The sequence below is a fragment of the Pistacia vera genome, unplaced genomic scaffold (genome assembly GCF_008641045.1).
Source record: "Pistacia vera cultivar Batoury unplaced genomic scaffold, PisVer_v2 Contig160, whole genome shotgun sequence".
NCBI classification, from domain to species: Eukaryota; Viridiplantae; Streptophyta; class Magnoliopsida; order Sapindales; family Anacardiaceae; genus Pistacia; species Pistacia vera.
The window spans coordinates 2,421,641-2,442,611 of record NW_022195685.1 but is presented as its reverse complement, the minus strand read 5'-3'; the positions used below and the strand labels follow the sequence as shown (position 1 = coordinate 2,442,611).

The window sequence follows — 20,971 nt, the reverse complement described above, 5'->3', positions numbered from 1 at the left end:
ATAAGCCCCCATGGAGAAGGATGAAACAAAAATGCACAAAAACTTTTACTAATGGGATTGCCTCAAATATACAGTGATGTTACAAAACTTACAAAATTGGGTAAAAATAAAAAAGCCTAGGTTAGAAATAGCTAAAGAATGGAATTGGCCGATATAAATTACAGACCATGGCAGGGCAAGAAGAGCTAGTATACAATGAAATATGAATGGAGCTAATATACAATTCTAGGTATTATCTAAGATTGCCTCTTAAAACATATACAAAAGGGTGAAAACAAAATACATTCCACCCCAAGCATTAAACAAGCTACTAGCCGCAAAACTCAAACCTGTTAGCAAGTTACCAGGAATTAGAAGCTTTTATACTGGAAGAGGAAGCCTCCGATGACACTGGAAAAATATCAAGGGAATCTAAAGCTCTTTCGAGGTCTATTAATGGTCTTAGTCTTCTCTCTAATTCATTGCTTTGTCGATTCAACTCATCCAATATCATAGAACAAGCAGATTTGCAAGATTCTTCATCCCTGAATGCTAGGGTCCATCTCCCATCAAGTAAAGCTTTTGTTTTCACTTTAACAGATGTAGCAGGATCCATAAAGGGTAAAATAGATGGACGGATCCGCATGTGTAGCCATCTTGTATGCTTCTCATCAATTCTAGGCTGGAGGAAGAAAGACAACAGAAATATTAGACACTTGAAACATTATTACCATTCTGATGAGTTAAAATTCACACACCAAAGAAGTGAGCAAAAGGAGTTACCACAATATCCATCAAACAGTATAAAATTAATAGAACTTACTGTTTTCCTACAGTTTTTAATCAGTAGATCACTATGACAGTCAAACATTTTCATGGCTTAAATATTTTAACAATCTAAGAATCGGAGAACTGTTGCATTGGATATTGGCTAGTAAAACAGCACAACCAACAAGCTCCCTCGCATCCTCTATCTTTTGCTTTCTACGAAGCACAACCAACAAGGTCATGTTGATTCACATGTTTCGATATTTCAATTTCCCTCTCAATATATATCTTTTCTTTTAATCCTTAAATATGTTCAAGTCACCCCACCTGTTCTCTAAAACTAATGGGGGAAGCTATCCCACTCAGATTATTAGGATCTCTCCCTGGAAATTAGGAGTCTTTGAACATCATGCTACTAAACTCTCTGCATGTACTGTTAAACAATGGAATCCAAGCACAACGTAATGCTAGCTTTCTTGCATGAACAAACTCACACAGAGATACATGATCAACATACACCTTCTCTTTCTGCACCAATTATAACACAATTGGTAGCGATTAGACTAAATGAACTTAAATGATTCTCAATTTCAATATAAATGTGTGTCAGGACTTATGAAATAAAAATGACACATTTTCTTATAGAATTGAAAACAATAACTCTTACATATTGTACTTTAGATCTTAATGACTGGATTAAGTAAGATGAATGATTGGGAAGTTATTTTTCAAGCTAAAAGATTTCTATGCTCCATAGATAGTACATAAACTAACAGGGATGAAAAGAAAGAAAAATGCATACATTGGAGCCAGCCAAAGGTGCAGCTACACGAACAATCCCGAACTGCTGCTTCAAAGGTGTTTCTTCTGCAAGGACAACCCACCCAGACGTGCCCATAGAGATTGCTAGAAAGAAAAAATGACGTTCTCTACCCTTCTCAAATGCAATCCTACAAGGCACAGCATCAACTGCATATGGAAGTGACCAGAGTGATTTTACCATGAAATGCAGTGTAACTCTTGGAACAAAAAAATAACTACGAGAAGTTAAAAATTCTATAAATGTATAATAATCAATTGCATCACATACACAAATAGGTAAGTAATTATCATATTAGATTGATGCATTTACAAGGCTCAGATCACCTCTAATATCCATAATTAATGTACCCTAGCCATAATTAATGTACCCTAGAAAAATGTAACGAGTCAAATTTAATCCCAACTATTCAAAGTGTTGTTATCTATTAAGCCAAAACTTGTGTAATAATTTACGTAAAAACTGTAAAGACATATATATCGTCCTTTTCGAGTGTGGATCTAAATGCAGACCTCTCTTCTGCAATTGCAACACTATGTTGAATGCAAAAGTAAATCTATTATTAGCACAAGTCTACCTAAAGCTAAAGTTAACTGAAAAAAAACACGGAGAGAGGTTCACGCTTCAAGTCTGTAGCTTATTGTCTGGACCCAAATGTATATATATGTGTGCATGCGTGTGTGTATGTGTATGTGTGCAAGTGTATACATATAAATGTATATTATACAGTCAGTTAGAAAACTAACCAATTTTTAATTCTGTGCCTGGCTTTGGACCCGAAATATCTACACCAGCATTTCTTGCACGAGAATTTTCGGGGACATCAAATGGAGGATAAATAGGAGGTTGGTCAGGCAAAGCCCTACCAAGGGAGAAAATTTGAAGTTGAAGAAGAAGTACAAACACCTAAAAGAGAAAAGGTAAGAAGTATTAACAAATGAAACCATGCACACAAACAACAAGTGCTAATAGAATTTAATGAATAATGTTCACAGAAGACTATCATGGAAAATTAAAAAAGTAAGGGTGAACTATTGTAATTTATCTACCGAATCACAACAAATTTAACAGTGAAATCTATGGGATAATGGGGAGGGTAAAGGGATAAAGAGGAGGCACGGTCGGAGTTAGCATGAGGGAGAGAACTGCAAATTTCTAACTCTAAGCATTTACAGTCAAAAAGTATATGAAATAATGTCTTGCACTTCCATTTAAGCAAAAATGAGACACAAACCTTCACCAACTCGCAGAGTCTTTCACCAGCAGAAAAAGATGATTCACCAGGAATATTATCTGTATGTGCAACAGATATGCTAAATGAATTTTGGCTTTAACAATCCGAACCACATAAATAACCACAGAAGAAAAAAAGTTATATTTCAAGATCCACAAATTGAGACCATTAATTTACAAACAGTTGTCCAATTCTACCTTCAAAAGAAGACTTCTGTGATGGCATAAGTATGCATTTGGGTTCTTTCTGAGGAGATGAAGCTTCAATCACTGCAAAATTGATTTGTCAAGAACATTAGAAAAGCATTTGAAACCCACACTCATCATTCAAAGCATTTCAAGGTTTCATTAAGTACCTCTTTTGCACTTTTTCCACTCATTACAAATCACTGTCATAATTAGATCAGACCAGGCACCTCTAATCTCCTTTAGAAGACCACTAGTGCAATTCTTGTATGAATCCTGTGCACAAGAAGTCTACTGTGTCAGTGACATATATTGCAAACTGATTTTACAAAATATATACCATAAAAATTAATCAAAGAAGAGTCATATAAAGAAAAGTAAAGTTCACCATTTCCAGGTAAGAACAGTCAAACTAAAAAAACCACAAGAAAAGAACAGAAAAAACTACTTTAAATTATTGCAATGATACCACTCTTATCCAAGGCAAACCAGTGAAACACCTGATAGTAGTGGCATATAAGCCTAAGCTAAGAGATAACGTCAAAATTCAACCAGTTATAGATGGACTCATTATTATTTCAATACAAAGAATATACACTTTGTCATATTCATTGTGAGAAGTTTCTTTGTTGTTACAAATTTCTGTGAGGTAATAATATGAGAAGGCCTTTAAAGTGAATGTTCTCAGTAAACGAAAGAACAATCAAACTAATAAGTCCCAAAACAATAAAAGCAAGATGTAAGCCCTCCTTGGGGTGATTCTTCTTGTAGCAACTCAGACTTTAGGGTATTTGCAGTTATATCCAGTTAAAGTTCTCCTCACAAAGGCATCCCTCAGAAAAACATAATAGAACAGAACAGATCCAATAGGGCATCAATTCAAGTCACTTCAAACAGAGTACATTATGTGTATTACTGCAATAGCAGTATCTCCCAAAAATTGCCAATGCAATAGTATACAGTTCAGTATGCAATAAATTATAGTTCAGACATATTCTCTAATAACTGCTTGTAATTCATTTCAGTTAAACTGTCAACAGAAGTTTAATTGTTATATTTTAAACTAGCAGAATATCGATACTTTAAATGCTGTGCGACTCCAAATATCTATTTTATGCTCCCAACTTACCTTCAGCAATTTTAGATGATGGCTGTTGAACTCCGCCTCACTATAAGGGAGCAACTGGCGCAATAGCCAACCACCATCCCACAGTGTTTCTGCTGATATATTTGAGCGGCAAAAAAGACTAACCAATGCATCAAGCACCTAGAACATATTCCATGACAATAATTAATTGCTGATTACAAACTGAACAAAATTTTTCAATATGTTTATAAATCAGTGGGTAAAATCACTGGCAACTCCTGCAGTTTCAGTTTATATAATGTAAACTTCCGTAGTTTCAATTTTCATCATATTAATGAAATTTGCCAAATAAGTAAGTAGCTATGATTTCATTTCACCACACTTCATCTTCATAAATGGTGTTTCAACTCATGCATGTAACATACCTGTTGTCTATTTACACGAGGGCTTGTTCCCAAATTCAGAGAAGAATGTAATACTCCATATTGTTCCTGTTAGTTACAGAAGAAGTATAACGTATGATATACTTTCAAGAAAAGAATTCTTATAAAATATATGGCAGGCATCTCTTAAAAACAAGCAAAAAAAAAAAAACATAAAATCAGAACAAGCTAAATGTACACAAGGAGAGAATGTGCTGAAATTTGTGAAATTTTAAAACTAAAACTACCTAGAAAACTGCAACATTTGATAGTTCATGGAGAATTAAGGCCTTGAACTTCATTAACCACAGTTAAACAGATACACTTCCCTATTACACGTTTCCATGGTTATAACAATGAAATTAAGACAAGCCCATCCTTATAACTAGCAAAAAACTTCACCAATAATGCATATGACAAAGAGGAAACGGAAAACAAATAAAAGAAAAGCTATCACATAGCTTTCTTAGGATGTTGAATCCACAACAAAAAGAAATCCCAAAGGAAACCTTAAAAATGATTGATAAAACATGAATAATTCGTAACATAATGACTCCTTTTATAGTAGACTATTACTAATACCACTAGAATAAGGTAAATAAAATTCCTAGTTGAACTAAAATCCCTAACTAGAAAAGTAAATCTAATAAGAAATCAATAGGAAACCCAGACTTAATTAAATCAATTTTTCCTAAATTATGAAACCTAATTAAAATAGGAACATAATCGTGACTGAAAACAAGAAAATTAAAATAACTCAAGCTTGTCCTACATTAATAAACTTGTATCTGCAAATAACTCAAAAATATTTCAAATGAAACTCAGGAGTCCAATTGTGTTTCTAAGGAGGGGAAAAAAGATGAATAAATATTAAACAAATTCAGGAAGTAAAGATGTTATATAACATTAGTATACTTGTCCTACATCTCTTGGTAATGACAACTTCAACATAGACGATTAATTGTGACAATAACAGATTTGAAGGAATAGAATTGCATTGGTGATTGCAAAGGACACAGACAATATTGCAAATAAAGAGAGAGGGAGAGAAAGACAGCGTGGAAAAGCATGTAACAATAATACCTTCATCTTAAGTAAATAGCCATCAAGTTCACTATCAATACCATCCCTTAGCATGTTACTTTCTGATGAAAAAAGTTGCTCTTCACCAGAGACCTCACCAACCAAAGCTTCCTGTAAGATTCAAAAAGAACAAAAAAGAATTACGTATCAATTAAATAAGCAATCAACATGAGAAGCTGATGAAATAGCAGAAGAAACATTTATTTTAAGTTCATTAAAGAAGAAAAATAAAAATAAAAATTTAATTTCATACAGCAAACACCTTTACACAAAAATATCCGTCTCTAATTTCATTAAAGTTGCAAGTAAGATGTGGACCTGAATAGACCTAGAACAAAATTATGTAGGGTAATCATATGTACATAATTGCATAACAAAATTATCAAAGAATATTATAAAATTTGAATCTTGTATTCAAAATATAAAATTAAATCTTGCCAAATCGAGAGATTGACTTATATATTTTGTTATTAGTTACATATGATACTAAAACAATATCAATATAAGGAAGTATGAATTGTTAGACGTATATTTTCACCTTATAGAATAAAATCTGCTTGTTTATATTTCCAACATTATATATCTTCCAACTTATACTAAATTATTTGAAAAATTAATTAATGTTTAAAAAGAAAAAAGAAAAAAAAAACTATGGGTAGTTTAGCAGGTTGGGCTCAAAATACAAAAGATGGACTAAAAATACAAAAACTGAACTAAAAGGACCTTAATATTTATCTAGCAATGTTGAGAGTAATTGTGTTTATTGAGTGATAGATTAAAGTCAAAAAGACATTTAAATTCCATATTTTAATTAGTTGCAATATATTAGGTTTGAAATCAAAATATGAGTATGTATAATAGGTTGAACTTAAAATACAAAAATCAGATTGAAAATATATATTAAAATTTAGGTGTTGGGTAACTTGCAACTCGCAAACACCTCAGCAACCCAACTCATTCTTAAAGTTTTTGAATAATGGGTTGGCTTGGCTTGGGTTGAACTATTTCATGCCAACACAAACTCGCATTTTTGCCATCCCTGTTCTTCATGATTTGTGAAGACTGTCCAACTACAATAGCCTAATTTACTTCTAAATTTTATTAACTAATTGAAGCTATTCTTTAGGAACGAGCATATGCTTACAGCTATTTGCTTGTTGCAAAGGTTTTGTGCCATATGTTACGGGCTAAGTGCTGACCAACTACCCAAAAGACTAGCGTATATGCTATTTACCCACCCTTATAAGCCCAAGACCAAAACTCATCCACGGGTCAGTTTAGGAGGGGCATCACATCTGGCACTATCACTAGCCAATTCGACTCACCCTTAAGTCAGTTTAAGAAACCTCACCCCGCCCTATCACAAGACGTCGTCCTCACATCTGACATTATCACTAACCAGTCCGACTCACCCCTAGGTCGGTTTTGGAAACCTAACCCATAGTTGATCCCTGGGTCGGTTTAGGAAACTTGTATACCAAGAATAACTCATCCCTTGTTGATTTGGATAGGTTGGTTTAGGAAACCTCACCCCTTGTTGATCCCTGGGTCGGTTTAGGAAACTTGTATAAGGAGACTAACTTACCCCTTGTTGATTTGGATAGCCTACACAGCATGTGAAAACCTGGGCGTACTTTGATACTACTTTTGCACTTGCCAAAAGATTAGCCTAACAGATGATGTTGCTTACCTAGCCTTATAAACCAAAAAGCAAAGCCATTTCTACCCAATATGGCATCTGAAGTTTGTAATGCTTGGTATTCCAAATGTTTCACAAAACTAAAATGTTTCTCAAGACTAGAAAGTTTCTTCAACCAATACTTCTTCATGCTTCAGGATAATTGCCTAATTTAGTTCTAAATATGTTCGTCTATAAGCATGTTGCAATTACTACATAATTTGCAAACTTCCACTGGTAAGACAATAGATTTTGACTTGCTTTATACTTACCTTCTTTATAGGCTATTTTCAAGATTTGTGATTCCATGTTTCTTTTCTTCCAACAAAATCACACATCTTCCATAATAATAATAAAATAAATTACTCTTAGCATGCTGCTTTAGCATCTAAAATTTACCTACCCACCCATAACCCCACCCCCCAAACAAAGAGAAAAAGGTGGAATTGGCAAGGTCAACTTACTGATTTTAATAGCAAGGATTCTTATAAAATAGGTAGCTTCAATTTCAGAACCATAAAAACAAATTACTGGTCTTTGATTACTTCTCAGTCTTATAATTAACTCATTCACATATATCAAGATAGGATTAGAAATATATAAGTCCTTGGCTTAGATTCTAATTTCAATGTAAGTATTATCAAAAAACAACTCCTTTGTCAATGCATGCATAATATCTCATACGAATCTATTCAAGAACAAGTAATAAAGTCAACGCTTATTAAGCTAACAATTAATAGAACACTAAAGTACCAAATTATTTTTTTTTTCTACTTTAAACCAAAGAAATTATAAGTCTGGTACATAATATCATATCAATTCAGATCATATATGTTGAAAAAAATGAATAGATTAATCTTCACTACAACTTACTAGCAAGAGTTTCTTGTGTTGTTTCCGCTGAGGAAGAATGCCAAGGGCATCTAGCATTGATTCATCCAATTCTATGAATGCAGATACCAAATCAGAAAACCAAAATAGAGAGGAGTGAAGTAAGATGAATAAATTCAATAATATAACCTTTTGTTTGCAATAATGTTGCCAGCACACTCAGAGAACCCAACACGTGTACATCATCTCCACTAGTAATATAAGAAAGCAAAGCCTCCCTACACAATATATATGTCAATGTTAAGATCATACAAGATACTAAAAGGAAAGAAGTGCTGATAGCAATTGACCATATTCAAGAGAAGTTGAGTAAACTGGAAAATATAATTCTTGTCATTACTCAAAAGTAGTAAATGAGTTGGGTATTAAGAGAATAAAAGACAAAACTCTCCATGACAACAATCAACATACAAACAAGCAATAGGATAAGAGAGAGGGGAGGAGCTGACAAAAGCACTAGTTAATAAAAATATTAATCAACAGCAACGAAATAAAATTGAATTAAACTATGTGGAAAGAGATAGAGGGAATGTATGTTGTAATTTATAGGCAGCAAGAGTACAGGACAAATTACAGTTCTCAATTGACATTACTAAATACCTCTTAATTTATCTAGAGCGACTTCTTGTTATTAAAACTTTAATTTGGGCTAACACTCAACAAAAGAAAGTGTGGAACACAATAACTGGATTGTTCAATCATAAGAACAAAGAAAAAGAGATTGTATAAAGAAAGAAATTGTCCTTTGATAATAAGTAAAATGACCAATGCCAAACTACTTTCAATAACTTACCCAAAAAAATTATTAAAAAAAATTAAAAAAAAATTAAAAATTAAAACCTGGACAGCACAGAGAATTTATTTGGGAAAGAAGCATTGAGTAATGATTAAAATTGTTAAATGGTAACTCCACAAATCTTTCCCCGCCCATCCCCCTCTTCTTCTCTTTGACAGGAACCTTAAAAGGCATAATTAAAAGAATCTCAGTTTTTTTCCAAAACCCAATACAACCCATTTAATAAATTACATGTTACCACTAAACCAAAAAGCTTAAGCTGTAGGTAAGTACCTAACAATACTATTTAAGTTCTAACAAAAAACAATATGAAAACGAACAAATAATAGAAAACAATATGACCAAAAGTGACTAGTTGGAAGATGATGATATCACATCAATAATTCAGGATGTCATATCCACCACCCTTTCTTCTTTTGACTGACAAGGAAACTTCGAACAGAAGTTAACAAAACTAGTGAACATAATTGACTAGGTTGACAACTCATCCTTTACATTAATGCTCATGGTCCTTATCAGTAGTATCCATAAAACAATAAATATTGAAGATGAGATTTGAAACATATTTGAAGCTAATATTTAAAACATGAATTTGTTGCAAACGAGTATGTAGTTTCAAACTTTTCTCACAACATTCATCCAATCACACCAATAATTTAAAGCAAAATTCATTGAGCTTTTACTCAACTAGCCAGTAAAAGAAATATTATTTTATGAATTAAATCTATAGTTGGAAGGCAAAGAAAAAGTACAGAGGAAACACATAATTATGTACAAGTATAGCAGAACTATCAAATGAAAACTATTAGTCCAGAACACATAGTTTCCATCATAAAAACACAAGCACAAGATATAAGCATTTGAAATCCTCAATGTCAGTGAAGAATAGAAGCTTTCCAGAAGTAAAGACTAAGTTTGATAAACCAGAATGCTATTTGTGACTTTAAGAGATAAAAAAAACCCCAAACTATTGTCAATAACTAGTTTGGTGATGATTATGTAAAACCATACCATTATTATGAGGGTATCTATTCTATCGGCACCAAAGACATGAATCACATTAAGCTTGTAATCAAAAGGTAATGGAAACTGATCATTTAAATTCAACATAACCAATGACATGTTACCTCAAAGTCAAATCAGAACAACTAAAGTTATTCTTCTTTATAGCATCTTCAGTGTCCACTTCAGTCTGACAATTATTATCTTGCTGTTGCCTTTCACCAACAAAATCATGACCAGGCATATACCCATTCTGTTTAGTTTCAAAATTCTGAATGTAGGCTTCTGGTGAGCAGAAAAGAGCAGCAGCAATCATGTTTGACAAATCTTTGATTTTAACAATGCGCAAGATGCAACAAAGTAGATACAAGCAAGTGACAGCACCAATGCCATTTTCCTAGATTGTCAAGCTACAAACGTTAAAAAGGAACAGGTGGCAAGCATATAAACTAAAATACTGTTAAAAACTTGCAAACAGGTCCATAATGAAGATAATTAAAGATCAAAAATAAAGGAAAGGAAGCATAGAAAGAGTAAAGAAGCATACATCAACAGCATTTATCCGTAGAGACGGGAGCAGCAATGGAAGTATCAAAAGTTGCAACATGTGATCTGTTATTAACTTTCCAACGTCAGGGATTCCAGCAGAAATAATATCACTAAAATAGTAAAGATTGTCCTCAATTTCATCCACAGCAGCAAGAATTATAGACGTTGAATCTGGGGATGGGTTTCTGTTTCAATAACCAAATGAAACTTGTTTAGGAGATAAGCACATTACGTTCATTGTCGATAAAAGATCAAAACTTCTAGTTCTTACTTAAGACTTTGTGAGACTAATTTATTTAAACCATTGCACTGCTTCCCAAAAAATGAAATCAAATTTGAAAAATAATCTGCATGTGGAGCACTAGTGATATATCGGTTGACACTTTCATCTCCAACTGAAAAAACAGTAAGGGCATCAGAGAATAAAATTTGATAGACTATAGTATAATTGCAGTTTATTAAATTTGATAGACTATAGTATAATTAAATTTTAGAAAAAGGTTAATTTCATTCACCAACCTGACAGATCATTAAGTCTCAAGTGCCCCAGCAATTTTTTGATATTTAATAGGGTTTTTGATATTTTTCAAGGAGGTTTTTAGTTTCAAGGGACACTTAAGACTTAGCGAATTCACAGGGGCAGATGAAATTAACCTTTCAAAGAATATTAAAGAAGAAGTAAAAAAGAAATGACATAAAACAACTGACCATGATATACATTAAGTGTTAGGGCACGTACTGCAGTGCGAACCATGTTCTCTTCATGGAAAGCAAACCGTATTGCCTCAGTATACAGTGGAAAAGAAACTACTTCCTCCTAGACGAACAAAAGTTTAGATAATCATACCAAAGATAGAAAAGGCGATGAGGAAGAAATGTGATACTAATATAACAAGATCATTCACTGTGGCCAAAGAATTGTCTTAGAAAATATGCTATGCACTGCTAAGTTGGAAACCTACGACCTCCTTTGATGCCAATTTTGGAATACTATCGTTCAATAAAGTAATGGGTGTTCAAGTGTGCCGCTCTCTGTACTACTCAGTTGAATGGATACCCAATAAATCAACATAAAAAACTATTACAGCGATGCCAGCCAAATACTCAACAGTTTTGACCAAGAAAACAATATGATCTGACCTTAACTTCATCCAGATTTTGAATGGATTTAATCTTGGAATAAATTCAATACATAAACAAGCAGATAGCTTAGCTTACATTTTGAGTCTTCACAAGCAAAGATATTGTATTCTTGTTTAGCTTTCCACTTGTTGCTCTGCCATAAACACAATGCATGCCAGTGGACAACACAGTCAGCATAACAAGGCCAAAAACTGTAACAGTCAAGATAAACAAAATGTAAACAAATAAAATGTATAATCACCACATAAGAGTTAGTTAAGCAAACCTTAAAAAAGATATGTAGTATGACAACAGCTCTTCATTGCGGAAGTCAAATGAATACGTAATTAAGTAATTGATATGTTCATTACTAAACATGTAATCTGCAAAAATTTCCACATGATAAACCATTAAATTCATGAAGGAACTAAAGTATCCACACGTAAATAGATTCTTCCTTAAAGAACCAACTCACAAATAGCATGTTCATTCTTTAAATTCTGGATCATAATGCTCATTGTCTGCAATAATTGAAGTGAAACAGTCACAGTTCTGCTAACTTTTAGTATACGAACAAACTCCCCCATGACTTGCTTCTCCATGAAAAATCTACACATAATAAACATCTCATAAATTGCAAAAAACAAAACATAAACATCAATATACAATAACCATAGAGAAGTCCCACTCGAAAAAAGCCGAGTCATGCTGGTCCCCGTATGTTAACAACTCCGCAATTGATCTCAAAGCCTCGATAACAAAATCCTTCACAAAATAATACAACTTGAGCACATTAAAAACATAGAAAAACGACTAAATTACAAGTAATGAAATAAAATTTTCTCACCTTGTTAACCTGATTAACAATTTGAACTTTCTGCAGCTGATCAGTTAAATATCTGCACAATAATTCACCTCAAATAAATCAAAAAGAGAGGATCCATAAAACTCTAAGTAAATTAAAAATTTTGTTCCGCAATTTGGCTTCAATTTTGAAGATAGAACTGAATAAAAATAGATCAAAAATTAAGAAACGAAACCTGAGTTCTTCCAAGGAGAATCGATCTCTGGATCTCCAGAAGGGAAACCACATGATTGTGAACGATTAAATCCCTAAATTGAGCTCGCAAAATTTTAAATTACAATTCATTCTTCTTCAAACACAAAAACTTTACCAATTCGAAATCGTGATCAGAAAAACTTTCTGTTTCTTTGTTTTTTATGTTCCGTTAGATTAGAATTCAGCTTAAGGCAGAGAGAATTTGCCAGAAAAACAAGAGAGTTTTTAAGGCCCAAATTTATAGTACTGGACCCAGCCCCAAATTCTTTCCCGCCCATCCCCCTCTTCTTCTCTTTGACAGGACCTTAAAAGGCATAATTAAAGAATCTCAGTTTTTTTCCAAAACCCAATACAACCCATTTAATAAATACAGTTACCACTAAACCAAAAAACTTAAGTAGGTAAGTACCTAACAATAATTTAAGTTTAACAAAAAACAATATGAAAACGAACAAATAATAGAAAACAATATGACCAAAAGTGATAGTTGGAAGATGATGATATCACATCAATAATTCAGGATGTCATATCCACCACCTTCTTCTTTTGACTGACAAGGAAACTTCGAACAGAAGTTAACAAAACTAGTGAACATAATTGACTAGGTGACAACTCATCCTTTACATTAATGCTCATGGTCCTTATCAGTAGTATCCATAAAACAATAAATATTGAAGATGAGATTTGAAACATATTGAAGCTAATATTTAAAACATGAATTTGTTGCAAATGAGTATGTAGTTTCAAACTTTCTCACAACATTCATCAATCACACCAATAATTTGAAGCAAAATTCATTGGCTTTTACTCAACTAGCCAGTAAAGAAATATTATTTTATGAATTAAATCTATAGTTGGAAGGCAGAGAAAAAGTACAGAGGAAACGATAATTATGTACAAGTATGCAGAACTATCAAATGAAAACTATTAGTCCAGAACACATAGTTTCCATATAAAAACACAAGCACAAGATATAGCATTTGAAATCCTCAATGTCAGTGAAGAATAGAAGCTTTCCAGAAGTAAAGACTAAGTTTGATAAACCAGAATGCTATTGTGACTTTAAGAGATAAAAAAAACCCCAAACTATTGTCAATAACTAATTTGGTGATGATTATGTAAAACCATACCATTATTATGAGGGTATCTACTCTATCGGCACCAAAGACATGAATCACATTAAGCTCATAATCAAAAGGTAATGGAAACTGATCATTTAAATTCAACATAACCAATGACATGTTACCTCAAAGTCAAATCAGAACAACTAAAGTTATTCTTCTTTATAGCATCTTCAGTGTCCACTTCAGTCTGACAATATTATCTTGCTGTTGCCTTTCACCAACAAAATCATGACCAGGCATATACCCTTCTGTTTAGTTCAAAATTCTGAATGTAGGCTTGGTGAGCAGAAAAGAGCCGCAGCAATCATGTTTGACAAATCTTTGATTTTAACAATGCGCAAGATGCAACAAAGTAGATACAAGCAAGTGACAGCACCGATGCCATTTTCCTAGATTGTCAAGCACAAACGTTAAAAAGGAACAGGTGGCAAGCATAAAACTAAAATACTGTTAAAAACTTGCAAACAGGTCCATAATGAAGATAATTACTTCTAAATTTTATTAACTAATTGAAGCTATTCTTTAGGAATGAGCATATGCTTACAGCTATTTGCTTGGTGCAAAGGTTTTGTGCCATATGTTATGGGCTGAGTATTGGCCAACTACCCAAAAGACTAGCGTATATGCTATTTACCCACCCTTATAAGCCAAAGACCAAAACTCATCCACGGGTCAGTTTAGAAGGGGCATCACATCTGGCACTATCACTAGCCAATTCGACTCACCCTTAAGTCAGTTTAGGAAACCTCACCCCGCCCTATCACAAGACGTCGTCCTCACATTTGACACTATCACTAACCAGTCCGACTCACCCCTAGGTCGGTTTTGGAAACCTCACCCCTAGTTGATCCCTGAGTCGGTTTAGGAAACTTGTATACCAAGAATAACTCATCCCTTGTTGATTTGGATAGGTTGGTTTAGGAAACCTCACCCCTTGATGATCCCTGGGTCGGTTTAGGAAACTTGTATAAGGAGACTAACTTACCCCTTGTTGATTTGGATAGCCTACACAGCATGTGAACACCTGGGCGTACTTTGATACTACTTTTGCACTTGCCAAAAGATTAGCCTAACAGATGATGTTGCTTACCTAGCCTTATAAACCGAAAAGCAAAGCCATTTCTACCCAATATGGCATCTGGAGTTTGTAATGCTTGGTATTCCAAATGTTTCACAAAAATAAAATGTTTCTCAAGACTAGAAAGTTTCTTCAACCAATACTTCTTCATGCTTCAGGATAATTGCCTAATTTAGTTCTAAATATGTTCGTCTATAAGCATGTTGCAATTACTACATAATTTGCAAACTTCCACTGGTAAGACAATAGATTTTGACTTGCTTTATACTTACCTTCTTTATAGGCTATTTTCAAGATTTGTGATTCCATGTTTCTTTTCTTCCAACAAAATCACACATCTTCCATAATAATAATAAAATAAATTACTCTTAGCATGCTGCTTTAGCATCTAAAATTTACCTACCCACCCATAACCCCACCCCCCAAACAAAGAGAAAAAGGTGGAATTGGCAAGGTCAACTTACTGATTTTAATAGCAAGGATTCTTATAAAATAGGTAGCTTCAATTTCAGAACCATAAAAACAAATTACTGGTCTTTGACTACTTCTTAGTCTTATAATTAACTCATTCACATATATCAAGATAGGATTAGAAATATATAAGTCCTTGGCTTAGATTCTAATTTCAATGTAAGTTTTATCAAAAAACAACTCCTTTGTCAATGCATGCATAATATCTCATTCGAATCTATTCAAGAACAAGTAATAAAGTCAACGCTTATTAAGCTAACAATTAATAGAACACTAAAGTACCAAATTATTTTTTTTTTCTACTTTAAACCAAAGAAATTATAAGTCTGGTACATAATATAATATCAATTCAGATCATATATGTTGAAAAAAATGAATAGATTAATCTTCACTACAACTTACTAGCAAGAGTTTCTTGTGTTGTTTCCGCTGAGGAAGAATGCCAAGGGCATCTAGCATTGATTCATCCAATTCTATGAATGCAGATACCAAATCAGAAAACCAAAATAGAGAGGAGTGAAGTAAGATGAATAAATTCAATAATATAACCTTTTGTTTGCAATAATGTTGCCAGCACACTCAGAGAACCCAACACGTGTACATCATCTCCACTAGTAATATAAGAAAGCAAAGCCTCCCTACACAATATATATGTCAATGTTAAGATCATACAAGATACTAAAAGGAAAGAAGTGCTGATAGCAATTGACCATATTCAAGAGAAGTTGAGTAAACTGGAAAATATAATTCTTGTCATTACTCAAAAGTAGTAAATGAGTTGGGTATTAAGAGAATAAAAGACAAAACTCTCCATGACAACAATCAACATACAAACAAGCAATAGGATAAGAGAGAGGGGAGGAGCTGACAAAAGCACTAGTTAATAAAAATATTAATCAACAGCAACGAAATAAAATTGAATTAAACTATGTGGAAAGAGATAGAGGGAATGTATGTTGTAATTTATAGGCAGCAAGAGTACAGCACAAATTATGGTTCTCAATTGACATTACTAAATACCTCTTAATTTATCTAGAGTGACTTCTTGTTATTAAAACTTTACTAATACTAAAAAGTAGGACTTCTTGTTATTAAAACTTTAATTTGGGCTAACACTCAACAAAAGAAAGTGTGGAACAGAATAACTGGATTGTTCAATCATAAGAACAAAGAAAAAGAGATTGTATAAAGAAAGAAATTGTCCTTTGATAATAAGTAAAATGACCAATGCCAAACTACTTTCAATAACTTACCCAAAAAAATTAAAAAAATTAAAAAAATTAAAAAAATTAAAAAAATTAAAAAAATTAAAAAAATTAAAAAAATTAAAAAAATTAAAAAAATTAAAAAAAATTAAAACCTGGACAGCACAGAGAATTTATTTGGGAAAGAAGCATTGAGTAATGATTAAAATTGTTAAATGGTAACTCCACAAATCTTTCCCCGCCCATCCCCCTCTTCTTCTCTTTGACAGGGACCTTAAAAGGCATAATTAAAAGAATCTCAGTTTTTTTCCAAAACCCAATACAACCCATTTAATAAATTACATGTTACCACTAAACCAAAAAGCTTAAGCTGTAGGTAAGTACCTAACAATACTATTTAAGTTCTAACAAAAAACAATATGAAAACGAACAAATAATAGAAAACAATATGACCAAAAGTGACTAGTTGGAAGATGATGATATCACATCAATAATTCAGGATGTCATATCCACCACCCTTTCTTCTTTTGACTGACAAGGAAACTTCGAACAGAAGTTAACAAAACTAGTGAACATAATTGACTAGGTTGACAACTCATCCTTTACATTAATGCTCATGGTCCTTATCAGTAGTATCCATAAAACAATAAATATTGAAGATGAGATTTGAAACATATTTGAAGCTAATATTTAAAACATGAATTTGTTGCAAACGAGTATGTAGTTTCAAACTTTTCTCACAACATTCATCCAATCACACCAATAATTTAAAGCAAAATTCATTGAGCTTTTACTCAACTAGCCAGTAAAAGAAATATTATTTTATGAATTAAATCTATAGTTGGAAGGCAAAGAAAAAGTACAGAGGAAACACATAATTATGTACAAGTATAGCAGAACTATCAAATGAAAACTATTAGTCCAGAACACATAGTTTCCATCATAAAAACACAAGCACAAGATATAAGCATTTGAAATCCTCAATGTCAGTGAAGAATAGAAGCTTTCCAGAAGTAAAGACTAAGTTTGATAAACCAGAATGCTATTTGTGACTTTAAGAGATAAAAAAAACCCCAAACTATTGTCAATAACTAGTTTGGTGATGATTATGTAAAACCATACCATTATTATGAGGGTATCTATTCTATCGGCACCAAAGACATGAATCACATTAAGCTTGTAATCAAAAGGTAATGGAAACTGATCATTTAAATTCAACATAACCAATGACATGTTACCTCAAAGTCAAATCAGAACAACTAAAGTTATTCTTCTTTATAGCATCTTCAGTGTCCACTTCAGTCTGACAATTATTATCTTGCTGTTGCCTTTCACCAACAAAATCATGACCAGGCATATACCCATTCTGTTTAGTTTCAAAATTCTGAATGTAGGCTTCTGGTGAGCAGAAAAGAGCAGCAGCAATCATGTTTGACAAATCTTTGATTTTAACAATGCGCAAGATGCAACAAAGTAGATACAAGCAAGTGACAGCACCAATGCCATTTTCCTAGATTGTCAAGCTACAAACGTTAAAAAGGAACAGGTGGCAAGCATATAAACTAAAATACTGTTAAAAACTTGCAAACAGGTCCATAATGAAGATAATTAAAGATCAAAAATAAAGGAAAGGAAGCATAGAAAGAGTAAAGAAGCATACATCAACAGCATTTATCCGTAGAGACGGGAGCAGCAATGGAAGTATCAAAAGTTGCAACATGTGATCTGTTATTAACTTTCCAACGTCAGGGATTCCAGCAGAAATAATATCACTAAAATAGTAAAGATTGTCCTCAATTTCATCCACAGCAGCAAGAATTATAGACGTTGAATCTGGGGATGGGTTTCTGTTTCAATAACCAAATGAAACTTGTTTAGGAGATAAGCACATTACGTTCATTGTCGATAAAAGATCAAAACTTCTAGTTCTTACTTAAGACTTTGTGAGACTAATTTATTTAAACCATTGCACTGCTTCCCAAAAAATGAAATCAAATTTGAAAAATAATCTGCATGTGGAGCACTAGTGATATATCGGTTGACACTTTCATCTCCAACTGAAAAAACAGTAAGGGCATCAGAGAATAAAATTTGATAGACTATAGTATAATTGCAGTTTATTAAATTTGATAGACTATAGTATAATTAAATTTTAGAAAAAGGTTAATTTCATTCACCAACCTGACAGATCATTAAGTCTCAAGTGCCCCAGCAATTTTTTGATATTTAATAGGGTTTTTGATATTTTTCAAGGAGGTTTTTAGTTTCAAGGGACACTTAAGACTTAGCGAATTCACAGGGGCAGATGAAATTAACCTTTCAAAGAATATTAAAGAAGAAGTAAAAAAGAAATGACATAAAACAACTGACCATGATATACATTAAGTGTTAGGGCACGTACTGCAGTGCGAACCATGTTCTCTTCATGGAAAGCAAACCGTATTGCCTCAGTATACAGTGGAAAAGAAACTACTTCCTCCTAGACGAACAAAAGTTTAGATAATCATACCAAAGATAGAAAAGGCGATGAGGAAGAAATGTGATACTAATATAACAAGATCATTCACTGTGGCCAAAGAATTGTCTTAGAAAATATGCTATGCACTGCTAAGTTGGAAACCTACGACCTCCTTTGATGCCAATTTTGGAATACTATCGTTCAATAAAGTAATGGGTGTTCAAGTGTGCCGCTCTCTGTACTACTCAGTTGAATGGATACCCAATAAATCAACATAAAAAACTATTACAGCGATGCCAGCCAAATACTCAACAGTTTTGACCAAGAAAACAATATGATCTGACCTTAACTTCATCCAGATTTTGAATGGATTTAATCTTGGAATAAATTCAATACATAAACAAGCAGATAGCTTAGCTTACATTTTGAGTCTTCACAAGCAAAGATATTGTATTCTTGTTTAGCTTTCCACTTGTTGCTCTGCCATAAACACAATGCATGCCAGTGGACAACACAGTCAGCATAACAAGGCCAAAAACTGTAACAGTCAAGATAAACAAAATGTAAACAAATAAAATGTATAATCACCACATAAGAGTTAGTTAAGCAAACCTTAAAAAAGATATGTAGTATGACAACAGCTCTTCATTGCGGAAGTCAAATGAATACGTAATTAAGTAATTGATATGTTCATTACTAAACATGTAATCTGCAAAAATTTCCACATGATAAACCATTAAATTCATGAAGGAACTAAAGTATCCACACGTAAATAGATTCTTCCTTAAAGAACCAACTCACAAATAGCATGTTCATTCTTTAAATTCTGGATCATAATGCTCATTGTCTGCAATAATTGAAGTGAAACAGTCACAGTTCTGCTAACTTTTAGTATACGAACAAACTCCCCCATGACTTGCTTCTCCATGAAAAATCTACACATAATAAACATCTCATAAATTGCAAAAAACAAAACATAAACATCAATATACAATAACCATAGAGAAGTCCCACTCGAAAAAAGCCGAGTCATGCTGGTCCCCGTATGTTAACAACTCCGCAATTGATCTCAAAGCCTCGATAACAAAATCCTTCACAAAATAATACAACTTGAGCACATTAAAAACATAGAAAAACGACTAAATTACAAGTAATGAAATAAAATTTTCTCACCTTGTTAACCTGATTAACAATTTGAACTTTCTGCAGCTGATCAGTTAAATATCTGCACAATAATTCACCTCAAATAAATCAAAAAGAGAGGATCCATAAAACTCTAAGTAAATTAAAAATTTTGTTCCGCAATTTGGCTTCAATTTTGAAGATAGAACTGAATAAAAATAGATCAAAAATTAAGAAACGAAACCTGAGTTCTTCCAAGGAGAATCGATCTCTGGATCTCCAGAAGGGAAACCACATGATTGTGAACGATTAAATCCCTAAATTGAGCTCGCAAAATTTTAAATTACAATTCATTCTTCTTCAAACACAAAAACTTTACCAATTCGAAATCGTGATCAGAAAAACTTTCTGTTTCTTTGTTTTTTATGTTCCATTAGATTAGAATTCGGTTTAAGGCAGAGAGAATTTGCCAGAAAAACAAGAGAGTTTTTAAGGCCGGAATTTATAGTACTGGACCCAGCCCACGGCCCACTGACCCCTTAATCTGTATCTCGGCGAAACAATATATTTGCGATTCAATCGGGAGAATATTATAAAGTAAAGTAATATTATACTAGCAAACATTTCTCTTTAATTTTCTCTTACAAATGTGACGAATCAGTTTATAATTAGTCAATTTATATAAGTCTTATTTACCCAACAATAGATCCTATCTGACCAAACCAATTACGAGTTATCACATGAGTTAGTGAGAGATGTTTGTGATACTAGTATTATTATTATAAAGTGTTGTTATTTGACCCTTACTCAAAAATAGACACTAAAAATAAAAAATTT

The 20,971-nt window shown here is 32.9% G+C and overlaps 2 protein-coding genes across 3 annotated transcripts; both read right to left on the bottom strand.

Moving 5' to 3' along the window:
- Positions 1-23: 23 nt before the first annotated feature.
- LOC116125174 (protein TRANSPARENT TESTA 9) lies at positions 24-12,856 on the bottom strand. Of its 2 annotated transcripts, none has more exons than XM_031410905.1 (21): positions 12,657-12,856; positions 12,464-12,515; positions 12,305-12,381; positions 12,092-12,225; positions 11,903-11,999; positions 11,713-11,770; positions 11,203-11,311; positions 10,766-10,889; positions 10,493-10,679; positions 10,071-10,342; positions 8,277-8,365; positions 8,130-8,200; positions 5,579-5,689; positions 4,499-4,564; positions 4,116-4,253; positions 3,157-3,262; positions 2,999-3,070; positions 2,802-2,860; positions 2,314-2,473; positions 1,550-1,716; positions 24-661 (listed from the first exon to the last, which is right to left on the bottom strand). In XM_031410905.1, exons 1-21 carry the CDS (start codon positions 12,707-12,709, stop codon positions 341-343), a joined length of 2,523 nt encoding a protein of 840 aa, XP_031266765.1. In that variant the 5' UTR covers positions 12,710-12,856; the 3' UTR covers positions 24-340. The 2 variants fall into 2 exon arrangements, 1 of the variants encoding a protein (XP_031266765.1); XR_004127290.1 differs by having other exon boundaries at positions 521-661; positions 1,550-1,697.
- Positions 12,857-15,730: 2,874 nt separating this feature from the next.
- Positions 15,731-20,555, bottom strand: LOC116125124 (protein TRANSPARENT TESTA 9-like). Its single transcript, XM_031410840.1, has 12 exons — positions 20,379-20,555; positions 20,186-20,237; positions 20,027-20,103; positions 19,814-19,947; positions 19,625-19,721; positions 19,435-19,492; positions 18,925-19,033; positions 18,488-18,611; positions 18,215-18,401; positions 17,793-18,064; positions 15,899-15,987; positions 15,731-15,822 (listed from the first exon to the last, which is right to left on the bottom strand). The coding sequence occupies exons 1-12, from the start codon at positions 20,429-20,431 to the stop codon at positions 15,731-15,733; spliced, it is 1,344 nt and encodes a 447-aa protein (XP_031266700.1). The 5' UTR covers positions 20,432-20,555.
- Positions 20,556-20,971: the final 416 nt, after the last annotated feature.